The 24,532-nt window shown below is 39.7% G+C and overlaps 1 protein-coding gene and 2 long non-coding RNA genes across 4 annotated transcripts; 1 reads left to right on the forward strand and 2 right to left on the reverse strand.

Annotated features, from left to right (window-relative positions):
• Nucleotides 1-42: 42 nt before the first annotated feature.
• Nucleotides 43-17,537, forward strand: LOC138418825 (uncharacterized). The gene is made up of 2 exons (XR_011248735.1): nucleotides 43-638; nucleotides 16,002-17,537. It is a non-coding gene; the product is annotated as an uncharacterized lncRNA (long non-coding RNA).
• On the reverse strand, nucleotides 6,493-9,297 carry LOC138418747 (zinc finger protein 345). Its single transcript, XM_069550537.1, has one exon. The coding sequence runs from the start codon at nucleotides 9,221-9,223 to the stop codon at nucleotides 7,760-7,762; it is 1,464 nt and encodes a 487-aa protein (XP_069406638.1). The 5' UTR covers nucleotides 9,224-9,297; the 3' UTR covers nucleotides 6,493-7,759.
• Nucleotides 12,438-24,505, reverse strand: LOC138418820 (uncharacterized). 2 transcript variants are annotated; one of them, XR_011248729.1, is made up of 3 exons: nucleotides 24,378-24,503; nucleotides 23,507-23,579; nucleotides 12,438-14,404 (listed from the first exon to the last, which is right to left on the reverse strand). It is a non-coding gene; the product is annotated as an uncharacterized lncRNA (long non-coding RNA). The 2 variants fall into 2 exon arrangements; XR_011248730.1 differs by having other exon boundaries at nucleotides 13,127-14,401; nucleotides 24,378-24,505.
• Nucleotides 24,506-24,532: the final 27 nt, after the last annotated feature.

Below are 24,532 nucleotides of genomic sequence, written 5' to 3' on the forward strand. Positions count from 1 at the left end.
TAAATACAGCAGCGCTGAAAACTTGGTAGGAAGTGGCGTAACACCCGCAGGTTTCTGGGAAATGTAGTCCAACACCGAAAGACCCGAGAGAGCCTGCAATCCAGAGCCCTCTTCGAGCCCTCCTCGGTACCTTAATCCTGCAAGGGTATCAGGCACGATCTGTGGTCCTCCGCTGACTCCCGAGGGCAGGGAAGGGTGGGGGAGAATCACTCCGTTCGGCTGTAGTTCAGACTGTGAAGAGGACCCTCCACGGGCATTCTGGAGGGAAGCTTATTTCCGCCATGGGGACTTCTGGGACTTGCAGTGTGTTTAAGAGCCCCAGCTCCAGGAGTTCGTGATGGACAGGGAAGCCTGGCGTGTCGCAGTCCATGGGGTCGCAAAGAGTCGGACTTGACTGTGAGACTGACCCCTAGAACTAAGAGCCCCAGAGGGCAGAGTGGCATCGTCCTGTCCTCAGTCCCAGCTTGGGCGGGGCTGCGATGGGTGCCGCCAAAGAGTACTAGAGTCCGAAGGTCCTGGCAGGTGGAGGGGAAGATAGAGCAGATTCTGAGGAAACGGAAGGAGAGGAATCCCCAGGCACTAAGCGCAGCCTGGCCTGTTGTAGGAGGGCATGAGAAGAGTGACCCTTCAGTGCTGGTGTGAGTACATTTGCTTCAGTTTGTGACCTTAGGTGGAGTGGGGTTGGTGGTTGTGTAGCTGTTCCTGAGACAGTTTTTTTTTTTAATTTATTTTTAATTGGAGGATAATTGCTTTATAATATTGTGTTGGTTTCTTCCATACATCAACACAAATCAGCCCTAAGTATATATATGTCCCCTTCTTCTTAACTTTCCCAACCCACCCCCTCCCCATCCCACCTGTTTGGGTTGTCACAGAGCACCAGGTTGAGCTCCCTGCCATCCTAAGCAAATTTCACTGGGTATTTAATTTTACATATGGGTAATGTGTATGTTTCAGTGCTACTCTCTCAATTCGTCCCACCTTCTCCTTCCCCTGCCTGAGAAAGTTTTTATGATTTTTTTTAAGTGTTTAAATACTCTTTGAACATAACATGCAAAAAAAAAAAATAGTGCCTAAATCATTAGAGTAGAGCTGGGTGAATTTTCTTGCATTTCTTTTCCTTTTTTGATGGTTTTGTTCACTGCCTCCTGCAGAGTATTATGAACCTCTGTCCATAGTTTTCAGGCACTCTAACTACCAGATCTAATCCCTTGAATCTATTTGTCACCTCCACTGTATAATCATAAGGGATTTGATTTAGGTCATGGCTGAATGGCCTAGTGATTTCCCCCTCTTAGTTAGACTGAATTTTGCTATAAGAAACTGATGATCTGAGCCACAGCCAGCTCCAGGTCTTGTTTTTGCTTAAATCAAATCCCTTATGATTATACAGTGGAAGTGACAAATAGACTCAAAGGATTAGATCTGATACAGTGCCTGAATAACTATGGATGGAGGTTCGTGACAGTGTACAAGAGGCAGTGATCAAGACCATCCCCAAGAAAAAGAAATGCAAAAAGGCAAAATGGTTGTCTGACAAGGCCTTAAGAATAGTTGAGAAAAGAAGAGAAGCTAAAGGCAAAGGAGAAAAGGAAAGATATACCCACTTGAATGCAGAATTCCAAAGACTAGCAAGGAGAGATAAGAAAGCCTTCCTCAGAGATCAATGCAAAGAAATAGCAGAAGACAACAGAATGGGAAAGACTAGAGATCTCTTCAAGAAAATTAGAGATACCAAGGGAACATTTCACACAAAGATGAGCACAATAAAGTACAGAAATCCTCTGGACCTAACAGAGGCAGAAGATATTAAGAAGAGGTGGCAAGAATACATGGAACTATGATACAAAAAAGATCTTCATGACCCAGATAACCACAATGCTCTAGGTGATCACTCACCTAGAGCCAAACATCCTGGAAAGCAAAGTCAAGTTGTCATTAGGAAGCATCACTATGAACAAAGCTAGTGGACGTGATGGAATTCCAGTTGAGCTATTTCAAATCCTAAAAGATGATGCTGTGAAAGTGCTGCACTCAATATGCCAGCAAATCTGGAAAACTCAGCAGTGGCCCCAGGATTGGAAAAGGTCAGTTTTCATTCCAGTCCCAAAGAAAGGCAGCGCCAAATGTTCAAACATTTGGCAGTAGAATGTTCAAACTACGGCACAATCGCACTCAACTCACATGCTAGCAAAGTAATGCTCAAAATTCTCTAAGCCAGGCTTCAACAAGTGAACCGTGAACTTCCAGATGTTCAAGCTGGTTTTGGAAAGGGCAGAGGAACCAGAGATCAAATTGCCAACATCTGCTGGACCATTGAAAAAGCAAGAGAGTTCCAGAAAAACATCTACTTCTTTATTGACAACACCAAAGCCTTTGACTGTGTGGATCACAATAAACTGTGGATAATTCTGAAAGAGATGGGAATACCAGACCACCTGACCTGCCTCTTGAGAAACCTTGCAGGTCAGGAAGCAACAGTTAGAACTGGACATGGAACAAGAGACTGGTTCCAAATCAGGAAAGGAGTATGTCAAGGCTGTATATTGTCACCCTGTTTATTTAACTTACATGCAGAGTACATCATGCACAATGCCGGGCTGGATGAAGCATAAGCTGGAATCAAGATTGTCAGAAGAAATAGCAACAACCTCAGATATGCAGATGACACCACCCTTATGGTAGAAAGTGAAGAAGAACTAAAGAGCCTCTTGATGAAAGGGAAAGAGGAGAGTGAAAAAGTTGGTTTAAAGCTCAACATTCAGAAAACTAAGATCATGGCATCCGGTCCCATCACTTCATGGCAAATAGATAGGGAAACAGTGGAAACAGTGTCAGACTTTATTTTTTGGGGGCTCCAAAATCACTGCAGATGGTGATTGCAGCCATGAAATTAAAAGACGCTTCCTTCTTGGAAGGAAAGTTATGACCAACCTAGATAGTGTATAAAAAAGCAGAGACATTACTTTTCCAACAAAGGTCTGTCTAGTCAAGGCTGTGGTTTTTCCAGTAGTCATGTATGGATGTGAGAGTTGGACTATAAAGAAAGCTGAGTGCAGAAGAATTAATGCTTTTGAACTGTGGTGTTGGAGAAAACTCTTGAGAGTCCCTTGGACTGCAAGGAGATCCAACTAGTCCATCCTAAAGAGATCAGTCCTGGGTGCTCATTGGAGGGACTGATGTTGAAGCTGAAACTCCAGTACTTTGGCCACCTTATGTGGAGAGCTGACTCATTGGAAAAGACCCTGATGCTGGGAAAGATTGAAGGCAGGAGGAGAAGGGGATGACAGAGGGTGAGATGGCTGGATGGCATCACTGACTCAATGGACATGAGTTTGCAAAAACTCCGGGATTTGGTGATGGACAGGGAGGCCTGGCATGCTGCAGTCCATGGGGTTGCAAAGAGTCAGACATGATTGAGCAACTGAACTGAACTGATATGATAGAGCCTCTCCATTTTCAGTTGCAAAGAATGTAATCAATCAGATTTCAGTATTGACCGTTTGGTGACGTGAATGTGTAAGGTTATCTCTTGTATTGTTAGAAAAGGGGTTTGCACTGGTTTGTATGACTAATGTGTTCTCTTGGCAAAACTCTGTTAGCCTTTGCCCTGCTTCATTTTTTACTCCAAGGTCAAACTTGCCTGTTGCTCTAGGTATCTTTGGACACCCTACTTGGACAAGTTCCCAAGATGAAAGGTTGTTGCTGAGCTGTGAAAGACACCGAGAGTCTTGGCCTCTGGAGGAGAGGAATTCAATCTGGGGCCAGTCATGAGGCTTGATGGCTCAGAGCTTTTGAGTGACAAAGTTTTATTAAAGTATAAAGGCAATAGAGAAAGCTTCTGATGTAGACATCAGAAGCGGGCAGAAAGATTGCCCCCCTGCTAGTCTTTGGCAGGAAGTTATATAGCCAGTCGCAGGCTGCTAATTAGAGAAAGGAAATGTCTCAAACTCAGAGAGTAGCACCAGGTCCCTCACCCACAACATACATTTTGAGATAACATTGGCACAAGGTGAGTCATCCTGGGCCATAAAATGATTGACGTGAATCTTGAAGAAAGGCAGATTTGCAAGCAAATATATAGTCTCATTAACATAGCTTAAGAGAACATTTCCATGAGTAAAACATACTGGTTTGTCAAGCACGTTCTGAGACTTAGGAGAACGGACTTGAAGAAAGATAGCATCTAGGATAAATACATAGCTCATTAACAAAGTTTAAGAAAAATATTTCCATAAGAAAAACACATTGGTTAGGGCAAGATTTGAGAAAAGTTAAGTTCAGGTGGAACCAGGTGTCATCATGGCAACAAAGAATTTTAAAAGAAACCTCCTTTTAAATTTGTATAGAGAAGGGAAAAAATTCTGACACATGTAGTTTGTTTCCTCCTGCTGCTTAAGAGAGAGATTAAAAATGTCTGACACTTGCAGCTTATTTCCTCCATTTGGAGACCCCTACCCTTCCTGCCTGTTACTCTCTCATGGTGTTAAGGAATGTTTTCTCATTTCATTCTTTTACATGTAGCTGTCCAGTTTTCCCAGCACCACTTATAGACTGTCTGATGCTGGGAAAGATTGAAGGCAAAAGCAGAAGGGGGTGTCAGAGGAGTAGATGGTTAGACAGCATCTCTGACTCAATGGACATGAATTTGAGCAAACTCTAGGAGATAGTGGAGAACAGAGGAGCCTGGAGTGCCACAGTCCATGGGGTCTCAAAGAGTTACACACAACTTAGTGACTGAACCACAACTTTCCTCCATTATATATTCTTGCCTTCATTGTCATAGATTAGGTGGCCACAGATGTGTAGGTTTATCTCTGGGCTTGCTATCCAGTTCCATTGATCTATATCTCTGTTTTTGTGCCAGTACCATACAGTTTGATCACCGTAACTTTGTAGTATAGTCCGAAGCCAAGGAGCCTGATTCCTCCAGCTCTGTTATTCTTAAGACTGCGTTTGCTATTTGGAGTCTTTTGTTTCCATGTAAAATGTTAATTTTTTAAAAATTCTGTGAAGAATGCCCTTGGTAATTTGTTGGGGACTGCATTGAATCTGTAGATTGCTTTGGATAGCAGAGTCATTTTCATAATAGTCATTCTTTCAATCCAAGAACATGGTATATCTCTCCATCTATTCTTGTCATCTTTGACTTCTTTCGTCAATATCTTAGTTTTCTGAGTATAGGTCTTTGCCTCCTTAGGTAGGTTTCCTCCTACATTATTTTATTCTTTTCAATGTGACGGTAAATAGGACTGTTCCCTGAATCTCTCTGATCTTTTGTTGTTAGTGTATAGGAATGAATCTCTTGCTTTTTCAATTGAAATCAGTCCCTCTGACTTTTCATTTTGCTTAACTTTCTCTGCCTCTATAAATTTAGAAGAAAGTTACCTATTGCAGCCTTGAAGGGATGTTCTTATGTGAGAATATCCCGAGAGATTCTGCAGGTACCCAATGCCTTTGTTTGGAGAGCTGGATTTTTCATGGGCACAAGTAATATCTTTCTTTAGGGTGTGCTGACAGCTATAACTCTTGTAGGAGGTGGGGTTGGAGATGGAGGGGCTAGAGCTTGGGTCGGGAGTAAGGTGTCCTCGGCTCAAGAGTTGTCACTGCCCTACTCAGGGCAGAATTTGATCCCAGGTTGTTGGAGCAGAAGTCCTGAGGGTCAGACCCAAGCTAGTTCTGTTTTATGAACCATGCCCCTCACTTCAGGCTGGGGGCCCTGGAGCAAGAGGGCCTTGCAAGGGGGCCCATGTCAGCTACAGAGGTCTGAGCTGTCTCCAATGTGCTGCCCATGCACACACCAGCAATTGCTTCCCTCACTCTGTTTAGATAAAACCTTGAGTGCTGGCAAAGTTCATCTTAGTCTTTCCAATGCAGTCAATTTTTCCCCTTCCCTATTTCTTCAACAGAGAGCTGGAATCTCTCCTCAGGAAATCTGAACATCTACAAAGTGTCTCTCACCTGTGGGTGTCTGCTGAAGTCAGCACTCTCCAGGTTTACCTTAAGTGCAGCCAAGAAGGACTGGGGCCAGTTTATAGACTCCTGCTGGTTCAACAGCCCATATACCAAGAACTATCTGCCTATTACATGATATACACATGTGGGCGAGACTCCTCTCAAGTCCACTGGGCTATAGTGCTGGATCCCACAACAACTTCAGAGGCAATTTGTTTGTGGATATATGCCAAGTTTACTTGTGGGCATCTTATGCCACTATAAGGCTAATATTATTTTTCAGTGTTCAGATTTTTATGAAAGAGCTATCCTATTTTTTAAAGTTTTATGATTTACTTTTGCCTTCTTAAATTTACATTCTTTATTCTTCATTAAGATGAATCATTCTTGTTCAATAAGGGATACATGTTGCTCAAACTTTGCCTATGTTCACTTACATAAATGTCTTTTCCTCGTAATGTCTTTGATGTTGAATAAGGTAGAGATCACCGTTCAAACTTTTTCCATAAATAACAAAGACTGAGAAGATAATAATGATGATGGCTAAATTAACCAAGTATTTATTATGTGATAGGCACAACTGTAGAATCCCCATAATTTGCTTCAGAACCACACTAATTATGACCACAGTACCATAAACACATCACATATGCACATAAAAGGATCTGGAAGAATGAGCAAGTTAGTTAATGCTGGGGAAGTAACTAAGTTCAGGGATGTTAGCCAAAGGGAAGTAAGATTTTACGGATGATGTATAAATCATGTAAAGCAGAAGAGATCCACACATTATCTTGAAAATGAACAACAAATAAAGCAGACACATTCAAAAGGGGCCAACAAAGTAACTCTTTATGATGAAAAATTTTTTCTGTATTTGACAAAAATAAGAGTTTGATAAAAACAGGTAAATACTTTAATGCCAGTGGAATTGTAACAATATATTTACAGAGAAAGAATATTAAAAGAAGGTTATAGCATGATCATACTTCTTTCAAAAGCAATGCCAGATATAATCTTAAAGGATTTGCTCCAAAAATTTGACAGTGATTATCTATGACTGGTAAGATTACAGATAACTATATCTATTATTAACTCATATTTACATTTTTATGTAGGAAAACTGTTCTGCAAAAAGAACAGTATAAAGTTTATAAAAGAAAAATAAAACAACCTTTCAAAACAAAAAGTATATATCCATAACACATTAAAGGATATGTAAAAGTAACCATAACTTAACACAAACAGCGTGAAAAACAGATACAAACGCAGATATGCAAATTTGAAAACAAATAAGTGATATTTAAGCTTTATATGTATAAAAATATACTATCAAACAATAAAAATATAAAAATAGATATGGTTATTGAATAAATGATATTAGTATGAGAAATGGGGGAGAGAGAAAAAGGGTAAATTTAGACCCTCAATAATAATTTAAAATAATTTTGAAATGGATCAGCAATTCTGTATAATACACAAAAAAATAAGAACATTAAAAACAAAGTAGCAAGGTTAGCCCCTGAATAAATTTCAATGTTTAAAATAAAGGCAATATACAATAAAAGATTTTTCAATTTTTAATATTAACAAGTATGAATTTTCTGAAAATAGTGAAGGAATGAATTTAGATTAAAATCTTCTAATATTTTATTCAGATTGGTTTAAATAATTTTTTTTATATATGAATTTTCTCAGACTGACTAACTGGTAAAGTATAAGTAAGGTATATGTACTTACATTTGTGGGCATTCTCACTAGTATGAATTTTCTTATTGTATGCTTCCTTAACTATATAATTCCAACTTTATGGAGTTTCTAATTCACAGAGCTTCTCACCAGCATGATTTTTCTTATGTTGCTGAATTTCTGAACCCCTCCCCAAAGCTTTCCCACATGCCTTACATTCATAGAGCTTCTCAGCAGTATGGATTCTCTGATGCTGAGTAAAGGTTGAGCCAGTACCAAAAGTCTTCCCACATTCCTTACATTCATAGGGTTTCTGACCAGTGTGTATTCTCTGGTGCCGATTAAGAGCTGAGCCACTACTAAAGGACTTTCTACATTCTCTACATTCATAGGGTTTTTCACCAGTGTGAATTAGCTGGTGTTGGATAAGTTTTGAGCCACTACTGAAAGCCTTCCCACATTCCTTACATTCATAAGGCTTCTCACCAGTATGAATTCTCTGATGTTGAGTGAGGTCTGAACCACTACTAAAGGCCTTCCCACATTCCTTACACTCATAGGGTTTCTCACCAGTGTGCATTCTTTGATGCTGAATAAGTTTTGAACCACTTCTAAAGGCTTTCTCACATTCCTTACACTCATAAGGTTTCTCACCAGTGTGAATTCTCTGATGTTGAGTGAGATCTGAGCCACTATTGAAAGCCTTCCCACATTCCTTACACACATAAGGTTTCTCACCAGTGTGAATTCTTTGATGTCGAGTAAGGGCTGATCCAAAACTAAATGCTTTCCCACATTCATTACATATATATGGTTTCTCACCAGTATGAATTCTCTGATGCCGAGTAAGGGCTGAACCACTACTAAAGGCCATTCCACATCCTTTACATTCATAAGGTTTCTCACCAGTGTGAACTCTTCGATGCTGAGTAAGGTTGGAACCACTGCCAAAGGCTTTTCCACAATCTTTACATTCATAAGGTTTCTCACCTGTGTGGATTCTGTGATGCCGAGTAAGGGCTGATTCAAAACTAAACGACTTCCCACATACCTTACACTCATAAGGCTTTTCACCACTGTGAATTATCTGATGTCGAATAAGGCCTGATCCAAAACTAAAGGCTTTCCCACATTCCTTACATTCATATGGTTTCTCACCAGTGTGAATTCGCTGATGGTGAGTAAGGTTTGAGCCACTACCAAAGGCCTTCCCACATTCATTACATTCATAAGGTTTTTCACCAGTATGAATTCTTTGATGGTAAGCAAGATTTGCACCACTACCAAAGGCCTTGCCACATTCTTTACATTCATAAGGTTTCTCACCAGTATGAATTCGCTGATGTCGAATAAGGACTGATACAAAACTAAAATCCTTCCCACATTCCTTACATTCAAGGAGTTTCTCATCAGGATGAATTCTCTGATGCTGGGTATTGAAAGTGGGCATGTCTTCAGGAGTAAATATCATTTGACTGAAATGTCCTTCCTGAGATTCCTGTTTTCTCTCAAACTGGCTTTTACATTCCCAATCACCTCTGAAACGTGAGTACGCAATGCTGTTTTTTATAAGTCTTTCCATTATCTCCCACCAGGATGATTCTATTCCATAAATATCCTTTTTCAGATATTATTCTTGGTCTCAACTTTGATTCAGAGTCTGAAAGAAAATATAAAAACATTCACTTTTTGTGTGTGTGTGTTCTGGGAGAATTAAGCTTTTATAATAGATATGAAAAGACTTAAACTCATTTTCATAAACAGTAAGTGGCTTATACAGTTCTCATTTATGATTGAACACCTAGACAAACAGATAAGGAAATGGAATGAGAAGAAACACTAGAAGGTGAAAGACTTATTTAGGAAAACAGTTTAAGTCAATCATTCCTGAATAGTGATTTAGATAAAAACAACCTAAAGAAGTAAGGATCTAAATAATTATAAATATGTCCAGGCCCCACCCCAATTTTATTAGAGGATAATCCTAATAAATTTAAAAATGAGCATAATTGTCATTTAACTCATTTCTTAGGGTTGTTTAGAGCTTTAAGTAACTATACTAGGAAGGAAACTTCTAGGATAGATGGTCATAAATTGCATCCCTGAAGGAGACAGAAGAGAAAGTTACTCTAGATATAGTAGCATCTTGATGAAAGATTAATGAACTGAATAAGTCTGGAATTAGCAATAAAGGAGGAAGATTCTTTTGTAGTTAGAATATAGTTTGTTTATGCCATTTGATAAAATCCATGTTTACTTAGAAAGTCTATGAGGTTAATCTTGGGAGAACAAAAAAGGGGACTTGCAAAGGCCACAGCAGAGTAATTGAGAGTTTAGTTCTAAAGTCACAGAAAAGGAATGATAAGATAGGAGGTTATATGATACTTGTGGAAAATTACAAGAAGGATGCAGATAGATGAGTTCTCTGAACATCAGTGGTTATTGAAATGATTCTGAAATCACATATAATGTTTCTACACAGTTGTATAAAATAATGCCACCGTGTTTGGTAGCCATCATTTTGGAAGACCTAAAAGTGATTGGAAAAGGATTCAGAGACATCAATTAAGACCTTGAACAAATAAACAACTCAAGTCCCCAGAGGTAAAAATATTTCAGCTCCAGTCTTTTTCTGCACTACTCAAACAACAAGCTTGTTTAAATATGTCTTGGGGCTTCAGTGGTAAACAACCAGGCTGCCAATGCAGGAGATGTAAGAGACATGGGTTCAATTCCTAGGTTGGGAAGATCCCCTAGAGGAGGGCATGGCAACGTATTCCAGCATTCTTGCCTGGAAAATCCCATGTACAGAGGAGCCTGGTGGGCTACAGTCCATAGGGTTGCAAAGGGTCAGACACGACTGAAGTGACTTAGCATATACGCATGCAGTCCTCACTGGGGAGTTAGAGCTTCAACATATGAATTAGAGACGAGAGGACACAATTGAGCACATAATATTCACTAAAGCAAGGGTCTTAGGAGCAGAGTGATACTGCTCTAACTGGAACCATGTTCATATATCAACAAGAATGGATTAAAATTAATTTAAAAAATCAAACAGATTACAAACAGGAACAAATGAACCTCAAAGTATTTCAAATGAATAACACAGCCACACTGAAGGAGGGGATTAAGAAATGAATTCAAATAAATTTGAAGACAGTATTTTAACTATGTACCCTTATTCTGAAGATGAAGAGAACTATAAACAAATACTGAGCTCCATTTAGTAGGTTTGATAGTTACTGTAGTATAGGTTAGGAAATTGAAAACTATGTTATATTATAGAATTGAACAAATTAGTAAATATAATGAGGATAATGAGAGTCAGGTTTTTAACTACTGGAGAAGGGAGATACAAATCTGGAACAGGATTCAGACCAGACTGAATACTGTAGTCCCATCACTCAGATCTTGGTTTCTAAATATTCTTTACAGCAAGAAACCAGGCTATTTAGAAAAATTACTTACTTCAGGCTGGAGCCAGGAGAGTAATTAGAAATAAGCCTGTAACATCTTGGGCCAGAAAGAGAGGAAATGCTCAAAGAATCATGAGGAAAATCAAAAGTACAAAGAAGCCAGCCTGAATAGACTCCCATTGACCAAATCTGGGACAATTTGAGTATCAAAATAAATGGTAACACATTATATAACACACTGAATAAATGAAAATCTACAAATATATAGTGATATAACAAATGAACACATAAGTGAGTGATAAGGGAATGCTCTCCTTCACAGTCGAATACCAACTAATTAGTACAGACAAAATCAACTTCACTGTGTTGTTTCCTAGGGACAAGAGTATTCTCTAACATAACCACAATATAGTCACTAAAATAAGAGATTTTAACAACAGTGCATTATAGTCAATATACAATTTTGTGTGTGGGTGTTTGGTCATGTGTGGATGTGAAGCAATGGCAACCTACTCCAGTACTCTTGCCTGGCAAATCCCATGGACGGAGGAGCCTGGTAGGCTGCAGTCCATGGGGTCACTAGGAGTCAGACACGATTGAGCGACTTCACTTTTCACTTTCATGCATTGGAGAAGGAAATGGCAACCCACTCCAGTGTTCTTGCCTGGAGAATCCCAGGGATGGGGGAGCCTGGTGGGCTGCCGTCTCCGGGGTCGCACAGAGTTGGACACGACTGAAGTGACTTAGCAGCAGCAGCAGCATGGATGTGAAAATTGGACTGTGAAAAAGGCTGAGCGCCGAAGAATTGATGCTTTTGAACTGTGGTGTTGGAGAAGACTCTTGAGAGTCCCTCGGACTGCAAGGAGATCCAACCAGTCCATTCTGAAGGAGATCAGCCCTGGGATTTCTTTGGAAGGAATGATGCTAAAGCTGAAACTCCAGTACTTTGGCCACCTCATGCAAAGAGTTGACTGATTGGAAAAAACTCTGATGCTGGGAGGGATTGGGGGCAGGAGGACAAGGGGACGACAGAGGATGAGATGGCTGGATGGCATCAGTGACTCTATGGACATGAGTCTGAGTGAACTCCGGGAGCTGGTGATGGACAGGGAGGCCTGGCGTGCTGCGATTCATGGGGTTGCAAAGGGTCGGACACGACTGAGCGACTGAACTGATGCATGCATACACAGAGACACAGAACAACTGCAAATTCACACAGGAATGATAATACACATGGAACAAAATGTAAACTGCTGGTGATTCTAAACAAAGAGTATCCAAGAATACTTTGTATTATTCTTGTAACTTTTCTGCAATTTGAATAAAAATTTAAATTAATCAAAATTTAAAAGTTACTGAAAACAAAGTAAGACACAGTCCTAAGTAATTCTCATGTTAATGTGAGCCTAAATAGAAATATAAAATACTTAGAAATAAAGTGAAAAGGAGAGTAATACATAGAAAAAACCTGGACACAGGAAAACTATCCCCCTCAAAAGAAAATTTAATAACATTAAACTCTTAAAAAAAAAAACTGATTTGATTTCAACACTGCAAGAAACTCAAAACACGGCAGGAAAAAATTAATGAAGATAAAAACAATATAAAAATGTTAAAATACGTAAGATTCAGAAAACTCAAACCTTGCTTTTGAAAAGAATATGAAGACTGCTGATTAAACATATATGTATGCTATTTCCTTTAGGTATTGTCCCAAAACACCATTAAAACGACCAAACAATGATAGTTTCATAATGTTAACTGCTGGCAAGAGTACAGGTATGACAGATATTACTGATTGCCTCCTTCAACATCATCCCTCTCCTACTTTGCTACAAGAATTTTTTTCCACCAGCTCCAGAAAATGAATCATGCTTTGTCTAAGCCAGTGGTTATGAATTCTGATTGCTATTAGAATCAATTGGATAGCTTAAAAAAAATATTCTAAGACTTGAACCCCACTCCAGACCAATTAAATCTTAATGTTTGTCTAGTCATCTTGTATGAGCTTAAGTCATTGTCAACTGTGACAGCACACTAGAATTATCAGATGATCTTGTATTTAATTTTTTTTTTTAATTTATTTTTTGGCTGTTAATTGCGCTGAGCAAGGGCTACTCTCTAGTTGCAATGCCTAGGCTTCTCACTGCAGTGGCTTCCCTTGTTGTGCAGCAGCGGCTCTAGTCAAGTGGGCTTCAGTAGTTGCAGCACAACAGCTCAGTAGCTGCAGCTTGTGGGTCCACGACTTAGCGATGTCACTTTCACTTTTCACTTTCATGCATTGGAGAAGGAAATGGCAACCCACTCCAGTTTTCTTGTCTGGAGAATCCCAAGGACGGGGGAGCCTGGTGGGCTGCCGTCTATGGGGTCGCACAGAGTCAGACACGACTGAAGTGACTTAGCAGCTACTTTATGGTCCAACTCTCATATCCGTACATGATTACTGGAAAAACCATAGCTTTGACTTTATGGACCTTTGTTGGCAAAGTGATGTCTCTTTTTAATATGCTGTCTAGGTTTGTCATAGGTTTTTTAACTACTAAATGACACTAAGTGGTAAGGCCCTGTTTTAAGGGCTTTACATGAACCAACTCAATCCTTGGACCAATCTTATAATGCAGTTACTTTCCACATTTTGCAGGATGTACTTATAATTCTTTTTATACAGAAATATTTTTCAATGAAAAACAGTACCACATACACATTTATATGTGTATGCATTTTGGGAAGGGACATGCCTTGAGGCATGTGGGATCTTAGTTCCTCAACCAGGGATCAACCTAGATGCCCTGCAGTGGTTAGAAAGTTTAGAGTCCTAATGACTGGACCACAAAGGAATTACTCATGTATATACATTTTTAATAGGATAAATAATTAATTGATAACAGCAGCTACCTTTGGGTACTTTGGGTAGATAGCTCAGTTAAGTCTCTCAGTCGTGTCTGACTCTTCGTGACCCCATGGGCTGTAGCATGCCAAGCTTCCCTGTCCTTCACCAACTCCCAGAGTTTACTCAGACTCATGGCCATCGAGTCTGTGATGCCATCCAACCATCTCATCCTCTGTCGTCCCCTTCTCCTCCTGACTTCAGTCTTTCCCAACATCAGGGTCTTTTCCAATGAGTCAGTTCTTCATATCAAGTGGCCAAAGTATTGGGAGTTTCAACTTCAGCATCAGTCCTTCCAATGAATATTCAGGACTGATTTCCTTTAAGATTGACTGGTTGGATCTCCTTGCAGTCCAAGGGACTCAAAAGAGTCTTCTGCAACACCACAGTTCAAAAGCATCGATTCTTTGGCACTCAGCTTTCTTTATAGTCCAACTCTCACATCCATACATGACTACTGAAAAAAACATAGCTTTGATTAGACGGACTTTTGTTGGCTAATGTCTCTGCTTTTTAATACGTTGTATAGGTTGGTCATAGCCTTCTTCCAAGGAGCAAGCATCTTTTAATTTCATGGCTGCAGTCACCATTTGCAGTGATGAGCCTGGGTAGGTTCCTAGGACTGGGGATTGTAGTTACATGGATATGAAGCCCTTCATAACACAAAATTTTTTATAACAAAATTATTAGTTATATTATAATTATCATTTAACTAAAAATAAAATTTAAAAAGGAAAACACTATCATTCAGCCTAAGAGCTGCTCATTGTTTATAATGGCAATAATTTATAAGCAAACCATGTTTAAAAAAGGGAGCTGGGTAAAATGGTAACATGATGCAGCCATTACAACTCATGGTAAAGATAAATGTATAACAACATGGACAGTTGTTCACATTGTGTTTTGGCATGATAAAGATGGGTTATAAGTCAGTAGCCAGAATATGATCACATTTAGAAAACAATTCTAAGTGTTGACAGCAGTTGTCTTTAATTGACAGGATTACAGATAACTTCTGTTACTTGTTTGTGCTTCTCCATAGTTTTCAAATTTATTGTAATAAATATTTTTTTTGTAATGAAAGGAATAGCAAATACAGCTATATTCAGAATAGTGATATATTTGAGCAGGTATTCAAAGATTTAAAAGAAAAGAAATGATCAAAACATGGCACAAGTAAGCACAGAGACATAAATTTTAAAAATTCAAATATATAGGGACTTCCCTGGTGGTCCAGTGGTTAAGATTCCATCTTGTAGTGCAGGGGACTTGGATTCAATCCCTGGTCAGGGAACTAAGATCTCACATGCTGTGCAGCAATTAAGTCCACATGCCGCAACTACCAAGTGCTCTGGAGCCCTTACGCCACAACTAAAGAGCCCAGGTGCTGCAACTACTGGACTACTGAGCCCACACACCACAACTGGACACCACAAGCAGTAACTGGAATGTCTGTGTGCTGCAAGGAAAGATCCTGCATGATGCAATGAAGATCCTGCATGCTGCAACTGAGACCCAACGTAACCAGATAAATACATTTAAAAAAATTCAAATTGATAATGCAAACTATGTAAATAGTTTAACAAGTAGGCAATGTACAATGTAATGTACCACTATTATGCTAAGTGAAGTAAGGAGGACAGAGAAAGAAAAATACTGTATGAGCTCACTTATATGTAGAATTTAAACAAATAAAAACCAAGTGCATAGATATAGAGAACACACTGTTGGTTGCCAGAAATGGGGTCGAGAGTGACAGTCCAAGGGACTCTCAATAGTGGGAATGGGTAAAGGAAGTCAAAAGGTACAAACTTCCAGTTATGAAATAAGTCTTGGTGATACAATGTATAGTATGGCATATAGTTACTACTGTATTGCATATTTGAAAATTGCTAAGAGAGAAAATCTTAAAAGTCATAAGAAAACACAATTTTTATACTATGTATACTGATGGATATTAGACTCCCTGTGGTGATCACTTTATAATACAGTTGACCCTTGAATAGCATAGGTCTGAACTGACTAGTTCCATTTATATGTGGTGTCTTTTTCAGTAGTAAATACTACAATGCTACAGGATCAGAGTCCCTTGGACTGCAAGGAGATCCAACTAGTCCATCCTAAAGGAAATAAGTGCTGAATATTCACTGGAAGGACTGATGCTGAAGCTGAAATTCCAATACTCTGGCCACCTGATGCAAAGAACTGACTCACTGGAAAAGACCTTGATGCTGGGAAAGCTTGAAGGCGGTAGGAGAAGGAGACGACAGAGGATGAGATGGTTGGATGGCATCACCAACTCGATGGACATGAGTTTGAGTAAAGTTGGTGAAGGACAGGGAGGCCGGGCGTGCTGCAGTCCATGGTGTTGTAAAGAGTCAGACACGACTGAGCAACTGAACTAAATAGAACAGGATCTGTGGTGGATTAAATCTGAGAATGCAGATACAAAGGAACCATGGATATGGAGGACCAACTATAAGTTATATGAAGATTTTTTAACACAGAATCAGCACTCCTAACCCCCACATTAAGGGTCACTGTATATACAAATATTGAATCATTATGTTGTACACCTGAAACAAATATAATGTTATATGTTGATTTAACCTCAACAACAACAAAAAAATCCTTCAAGACCTACCCAAAGACTTCTGGGCAACTGCTTTATACCATAATTGATTTAGAGATCCCAAGAATGGGAAATAAAGGAAAGGGAAGCTAATATTTACTGAATTTCTGATGTGTACCAAGTGTACCATTGGCATCACTGACTCAATGGACACAAGTTTAAGCAAACTCTGGGAGATGGTGAAGATAGGGAAGCTGGGCATGCTGTAGTCCATGGGGTAGCAAAAAGTCAGATACGACTTAGCAACTGAACAACAACCAAGTGTTTTACACATCTTTCATTCTCAACATTGAGAATGAGAACCTCTCATTCACAGGTTAAGCAGCTCACAGGTGGTGTAGCTGAGATCAGAGACCACATTTGACACTGCTGCTGCTGCTAAGTCACTTCAGTCGTGTCCGACTCTGTGCGATCCCATAGATGGCAGCCCACCAGGCTTCGCCATCCCTGGGATTCTCCAGGCAAGAACACTGGAGTGGGTTGCCATTTCCTTCTCCAATGCATGAAAGTGAAAAGTGAAAGTGAAGTCACCGAGTCATGTCCAACTCTCAGCAACCCCATGGACTGCAGCCTACCAGGCTCCTCCGTCCATGGTATTTTCCAGGCAAGAGTACTGGAGTGGGGTGCCATTGCCTTCTCCAACATTTGACACTAGAGCCCATAATTTTTACACCATGTTACAGAGACTAGTGTAAATTTAAAAAAAAGAAAAACAAAACCCAAGGGATGGTTTGTTTCTTTTTTTCTGACGGAGTCTATTTTTAAACTAAAGTGATATTGAGAATAGATGGCAAAGAGGGAGGATAGTTGTGGAGGGGGGGAGGTTTTGAGGAGATTGGGAAAGAGAAGTGGAAAGGGTATTTAAAAAATAAATATAATATAGGGAGAACAGTAAAAGGAACCATGCACAACAGACTTGATTGGATCTGAATGTTATTAAAATAAAAATATTAAACAATACATATCTGATTCTAAGTTTATATCTCCTTTTTATATCCCTCACTTCAAAAATGTATTTGAGGAGGCTAAGAATAAAAGAAAAAAAAATCAAACACAAAGGTCATATATCATAGGTACTCAATATCAAATCTCAGGCTAAGATATGCTATAATTGATCACGTGTGAAGTGCTCAAATTCGTGGCAGTCAGTGCAGAAGGGAAATACTATATACAATGGATTAAATTCTTCCTATTTGCCAAGTACTATTTTAGGAGATAAGCAAGACCTTGCTGAAAAACATGTAGAAGATGTAATATCAATTGAGAGGTTAATGTTATTATTAGAAGACTTCTCAAATTTATACTCACATGATTATAGATACAATGCAATCCAATCAAATCCCAAAAGATGTTTGAGCAGAACCAAGCTATTTCAAAAATTTATATGGATATGAAAAGAACACAAACAGCCAAGATATTCTTAAGGAACAAGAAGGTAAGAGGATTTGCTCCAAATATTCCAAAGTCACAGTGAATACTTAACAGCTATCTTAATAGCATAGTATTGTTGTGAGGGGAGACAAACAGAGCAATAGAACAAAATATAAAGTCCAGAAACAAGACGTAGCCATAACGTGTGCTAAGTTGCTTCAGTCATGTCCTACTCTTTGCGACCCTATGGACTGTAGCCCACCAGGCTCCTTTGTCCATGGGATTTTCCAGGCAAAGAGTGCTGGAGTGAGTTCCCATACCCTCTTCCAGAAGATCTTCCCAACCCAAGGATAGAACCCACATCTCTTATGTCTCCTGCATTGGCAGGCAGGTTCTTTACCACTAGCACCACCTTTGTAACTATAATGGCACTGCAGCTCAGTGTAAAAAAGATGAACTTTTCAATAAATGATACTGGAGCAACTGGATACCCACTTAGGGGATAAAATGAAATTGAATCCCTACCCTACGCTAATCAATTCCACGAAGTGTAAAGACAGAAATGTTAAGGCAAAAACCTAGGGAGCTTTTAGAAGCAAACACAAGAAAATCTTCATTACCTCAAGGTAGCAGAAAATTTCTTTAAAAAGCACTAACTACCGAAAAAGATTTCATCACATTGAAATCCAAAACCTCTACTCACCAGAAGGCAGCAGAGTGAAAAACCAAGCCAGAGCAGAAGATATTTTTTGTCACATATGCAACTGCCAGTAAATTAAAATATGCACGCACGCTTGTGCGCCCAGTGACTTCAGTCAAGTCCAACTCTTTTGTAGCCTCATGGACTGCAGCCTGCCAGGCTCCTCTATCCATGGGATTATCTCAGAAAAAATATTGGACTGGGCTGCCATTTCCTCCTTCAGGAGATCTTCCCGACTCAGAGATCGAACCCACATCTCCTGCATCTCCTGCATTGGAAGGTGAATTATTTACCACTGAGCCACAAGGGAAGCCCAAACTAAATACAGATGATACATAATATATGTATTATGTATATAGATTACACACACACACACATATATATATTCAATTGCTATAAATCAGTCAGAGAAAAACAACCCAGTTAAAAACTGGCAAAATATCTGAACAAATATTTTGCAAAAGGGGATATCTCCTGTAGCTCATACAATAAAGAATCTGCCTGCAGTGCAGGAGACCTGTGTTAGATCCCTGGGTCAGGAAGATCCTTTAGAGAAGGGAATGGCATCCTACTCCAGTATTCTTGCCTGGAGAATCCCATGGACAGAGGAGCCCGGTGGGCTACAGTCCATGGGTTTGCAAAGAATTGGACATGACTGAGTGACTAAGCACACAGGTGGGCAAGAACTGATGTTCAATTTCACTGATAATATAGGCATATCAGTGAAATGTGGTAATACTAGATATTTAATTGGCAAAAGTTTTAAAGTGTGACAGTGCCAAGAGCTGGCATGACTATAAACAAAAGGAATCTTTGTTACTGCTGATACAAGTAAAAAACTTGCACAGTATCTTTAGACACCAGTTTGGCATTGTCCAGTAAAACTGAAGATGTACAAACCCTAGTCCTCAACAAGTGAATTACAATTTTATTACATATTAAAGAAATATAAGCACACATGTACCAAAATATCTGCACAAAATATTCACAGTCACATTGCTTATAACATTCAAAAACTGTAAGCAAGTCAATTGTCCATGAAGAATAGAACAGATTAGTAAATCGATACTATTATACAGTGAGACAGTATGTATAGAGCAATTGAAAAAATGAACTATAGTTATGGGAAATATGAATGAAGTTCACAAATATTTTTAATGAAAAAAAAAGACAAAAGAATGTCTGTTCATACAAAGATAGAAAATGGACAAAAACTAACTTACATGATTTTGGAATTCATATCAAAGCTCTAAGTGAAAGACAAAGAAATGATCAAGTGGTTATCACCAGAAGAGCATAATTGTTTATGACTGTGGAGGAGTATATCAGAGGCTGCTTTATAGATGGCTGTATTCTTTTTCTTGATTCCTTACATGGGTGTTTATAATTATTTGCACAACTGGGTATCAAATGCCATTTCTATATATAATTTGAAAAAATGAAGACATAGGCCTTCAAATAAATATGCATCTCTAAAAATGTTTCAAATATTAAATTATGTGGGAAGATACTGAGAGGGTTTCTGGGAGCCAGTGTGAGGAACTCCACCCATGGCAAAGGTCATGAGGAAGGAGGCTTCAGCATACGCAAAGGCAGGATCGAGCCTCAGGAAACCCCCTGTTCCCGAGTATCTGCCGCCAAAACCAGAGTCTGTTTTATGCTCTCACCTACACCTCTGACTTTACAGGGGGCTCTCCCCCACCACCACCTCTCTCGGAGAAGGAGTTAACTTGCAGTTCCAGTTAATAAAAATTCCTGGGCGTGACAAGAGTGTTTCAACTTACAAACTCCTCTGAAGGTTCTCTAGCCTGCCTGAGCGGGTTCATCCGGCCACATGTGATTGTTTACAGCCTCCCAACCGTGAGAGGCATGAGATGCTTTAAACCTTCTATATACAGACTCTTTTGAGAAGTTAGAAAATTATTAGTATAGTATAGTAGATTGATTAGAAATTATATTGGTGAAGGGTTTTCATTTGTTGAGCCAATATTTGCTGCTCAATCTCCATATTCCTTGCCCTTATAATGAATATAACTAGCATATAGGAAAAATAAGTATTAACCTTTAAGATTAATCATGTTAAACCTTAGGCTAAGTAAATTCCTTTCTTGATTGTAACCCACTACACCCTCACCCTAAAGGAATGCAACTCCATTTGGAAGGTGGCGCTTGGTTTAAGAAAAAATCACCCCTGGAAAAAATAAGTTTTCTGGTTGACTGACCGTTATCAGAAAGGGCCATAAAATGTCAGCAGGCCTCATGGCCAGAAGATGATGTAAAACCCATAAGACCTTTGTATAATTTTATATGAAGCACCTGGTTTTGACAAGGGTCAGGTCTGCTGACCCCCGCGTGACTCTGTATTCATCCCTATGTATAACAAAAAGTATATAAGCAAACCTGAAAAATAAAGAAATCAGATCAGTTTATGGAAAGACTGATTCCCCTGTGTTGTTTCTTTCTTGCTCCCTGTTTTTCTGGCTGAATTCCCATCTGGAGCGTGGGTGCTCGCCACATCTACTTACTTGCCCTGGCTTCTAAGATCCGTGAGAGAGGGAGCCCAAGGCAGGGCACCCTCCAATATTCAAATGGGCGCCAGTGGCCCAACGTAGATGGTGCAAACTCCTTGTCTTGGAGTTTTATTGGTATCCCATGTAAACCAAGTTTTCAGCCTCTTTTTCTCCACTAATATTTCCTACTACACTATCCATTTCTAATCTCTCTCTATATCTGTAATTAAAGAAGTTTTTTCCTAGGATGCCGATTCTGTCTCCCCTTCGAATTACCCTGGATCCACCGGGGCTAGACCCTGGCAGAGGGTAACAGGCAGGAAGGCTAGGGACCCCCAAGTGGAGGAAATAGACTGCAAGTGTCAGACTTTTTTTTTTCCTTCTTTGTACAAAATTAAAAGGAGGTTTCTTTTAAAATTCTGTGTTGCCATGACGACACCTGGTTCCACCTGAACTTAACTTTTCTCAAACCTTGAGCTAACTGATGTGTTTTTATTATGGAAATGTTTTTCTTAAGCTATGTTTAATGAACTATGTATTTACATTAGACTCTATCTTTTTTCAAGTCGTTTCCACCCAAGACTCAGAACCTATAATGGCTCAACAAACCAGTATGTTTTATTCATGGAAATGTTCTCTTAAGCTATGTTAATGAGACTATGTATTTGCTTAGAAACCTGTCTTTTTTCAAGATTCATGTCAAATGTTTGACATCTTGGGGGCTCATCCGTGATTCTTCAGGACAAGATAAGGATGCTTGCAGCTCTAGTTCTTTGTTCTCCTAGCAAACACGTTTTCTGCCATACTTTACTAGCTCTACAGTGTGCTTGTGTGTGTGACTGATTGAAAGAGACACACATGTGTGAACCAAGAGCTGTGTTCCAATCTGCAGTTCCACAGTGACCTCACATGGCTTATGGCAGAAACCCTGTTGGGGGATTATAGCAACCTGCTAATGTCAAGAGGCACCCAATGTCTCCTCCAGGGGAGCAGCCAGAGATGGATGAAGCATGTAGACCAAACTCTCCTTTCTCAGTCAAACTTTCTAGTCTCTTTGACCATTTCATAAATTCCTGAGAATTAGAACTACTAACCTAATCTGTTGGATCATAGACTTTCAAGAGATTTGTGATCTATGCTGTTACTGTGTACTGTTCCATATGTCCCAAACTTGAAGAGCCCCAAAGATGAAAGGCTCGTGTTGCTATGAGCCATGAATGATGCCAGGATTCTTGGCCTCCTCCGGAGGATAGGAATTCAATATGGGGCCAGTGACAAGGCTTGATAGCTCAGAGCTTTTGTGTAATAAAGTTTTATTAAAGTATAAAACAGATAGAGAAAGCTTTTGACATAGACATCAGAAGTGGGCAGAGAGACTGCCCCCTAATATACCTGTTAGCAAGCTGCTAATTAGAGAAAGGAAATGTCTAAAAACTCTGAGAGTGGCACCAGGCCATTCACCCATAACATGAATTTTTGAGATAGCACTGGCACAGGGTGAGTCATCCTGGGCCATAAAATGACTGACATGAATCTTGAAGAAAGGCAGGGCTCCAAGCAAATACATAGTCTCGTTAACATAGTTTAAGAGAACATTTCCTTGAGTAAAACATACTGTTTTGTTGAGCCATTATAGGTTCTGAGTCTTAGGTGGAAACGACTTGAAAAAAGACAGAGTCTAATGTAAATATATAGTTCATTAAACATAGCTTAAGAAAAATATTTCCATAATAAAAACACATTAGTTAGCTCAAGGTTTGAGAAAAGTTAAGTTCAGGTGGAAACAGGTGTCATGGCAACACAGAATTTTAAAAGAAACCTCCTTTTAATTTTGTACAGAGAAGGAAAAAAAAGGTCCGACATTTGCAGTCTATTTCCTCTGCTTGGGGGACCCTAGCCTTCCTGCCTGTTACCCTCTCAATACTTAAATATAATTTTATGTTAAAATGTATACTACAAATGGTAAATACTAAATAAATTCAATTTTAAAAACCACATTTTATATGTGTACATAAAACATACTATAAAAAGGTAGCATTGGTTTTAACTGGAAATTTAATTTTCTTCATTGAGGATAGCTGTATGTTTATAATTAAAGATAATTTCACTTTTATAATAAAAAAGATTTTTTAAGACAGCTTAAAGAAAAATTAAATCATTTGACAAATTAGGAAGAGAAAAGTCATGTGTGTAGATTGGGGTTTAGAGCAAATCACATTTCTCAAAGGAAAAAAATTCCATGGATCAGGTCACCTGACAGGCAAGAAATTTTCAAGAGAAGGAAAGCAAGTCATATCTTGACAAAGAAAAGAGGATTTCGGGAAACAAGGGGAAATGATAAGCTACCTTGCAGGTGCCTTGTAGATGGTCAACAGGCATTCTTTACTCCACTCTGGAAGACTGTGCAAGTAGAGCAGAGCTGGGGAGGGAGAAAGGAGTCAGGAAAAATCAGGTTCTTCTGGGAGTCCAAGTCAATCTACCACCTACAGATATTAGCCCAGAAAAGGCTTGTGCATCCTGCTCAATACCAGCATGACAGAAGCACAGGGTCATTTGCAGTTCTGGGCAGACTCTGCCCCTGGGCTCCAACTCCTGGGAACAGAGCGCTGGAGTCACAAAGACACAGACAAAGGCGGCCCACACCTACAGTGCTATATAGATACATAATCATAGAAACTCACTCATACCACGGGGCACTCAGGCACCCCAGAGGGCCACTCAATCATATACATTCTGGGGACAGTCAGTCACGATCGCAGTCAAAGGCACCCCCAGGTACTCACATTCCCATTGACAACCCATCATGGGGACACAATGACAACAAATTCAGACGCACCCTACCCATCAACAATATCACAAACACACCCCCAAGGGGAAATAGTTAGAAATCTCACAGTTAAGCCACCCACGCCCACCGCTCAGCAAATGTTCATAAATACACACACAAAGTGGATACACAGCTTTGCAACCGCAGTCAAAGAACTTCACACTCACAAACAGTGCCACACCCGGTCACAAAGTTAAACTCCATCACACATGCACCATTATAACTGCAGATCAAGCCCGCCTCCCCGCCTTTACAGTTTGGTACAGGGTCACACAGACACAGAGACACAATCACAATCAGACACACACTCCTCACAATCTCCCCTTCCCAGCTGGCTGGCTCCCGTAGAGGCCGGAGGTTCCAGACACGCCCAGCTCCAACCCATCTCACCTATGATTCCTCAGGTCTGTCTGGTCAGCACCGCTCCACTGTACTTGAAACAAATAGAGCCCAGCAGATCCCACAGCACCCAGAGGCTATTTGCCCCTACCCGCCAGAAAAACCCGCCCACTCCTCAGGAGAAGGTCTGCTTCTCGCGGGAGGGA

The sequence above is a fragment of the Ovis canadensis genome, chromosome 14 (genome assembly GCF_042477335.2).
Source record: "Ovis canadensis isolate MfBH-ARS-UI-01 breed Bighorn chromosome 14, ARS-UI_OviCan_v2, whole genome shotgun sequence".
Taxonomy (NCBI): domain Eukaryota; kingdom Metazoa; phylum Chordata; class Mammalia; order Artiodactyla; family Bovidae; genus Ovis; species Ovis canadensis.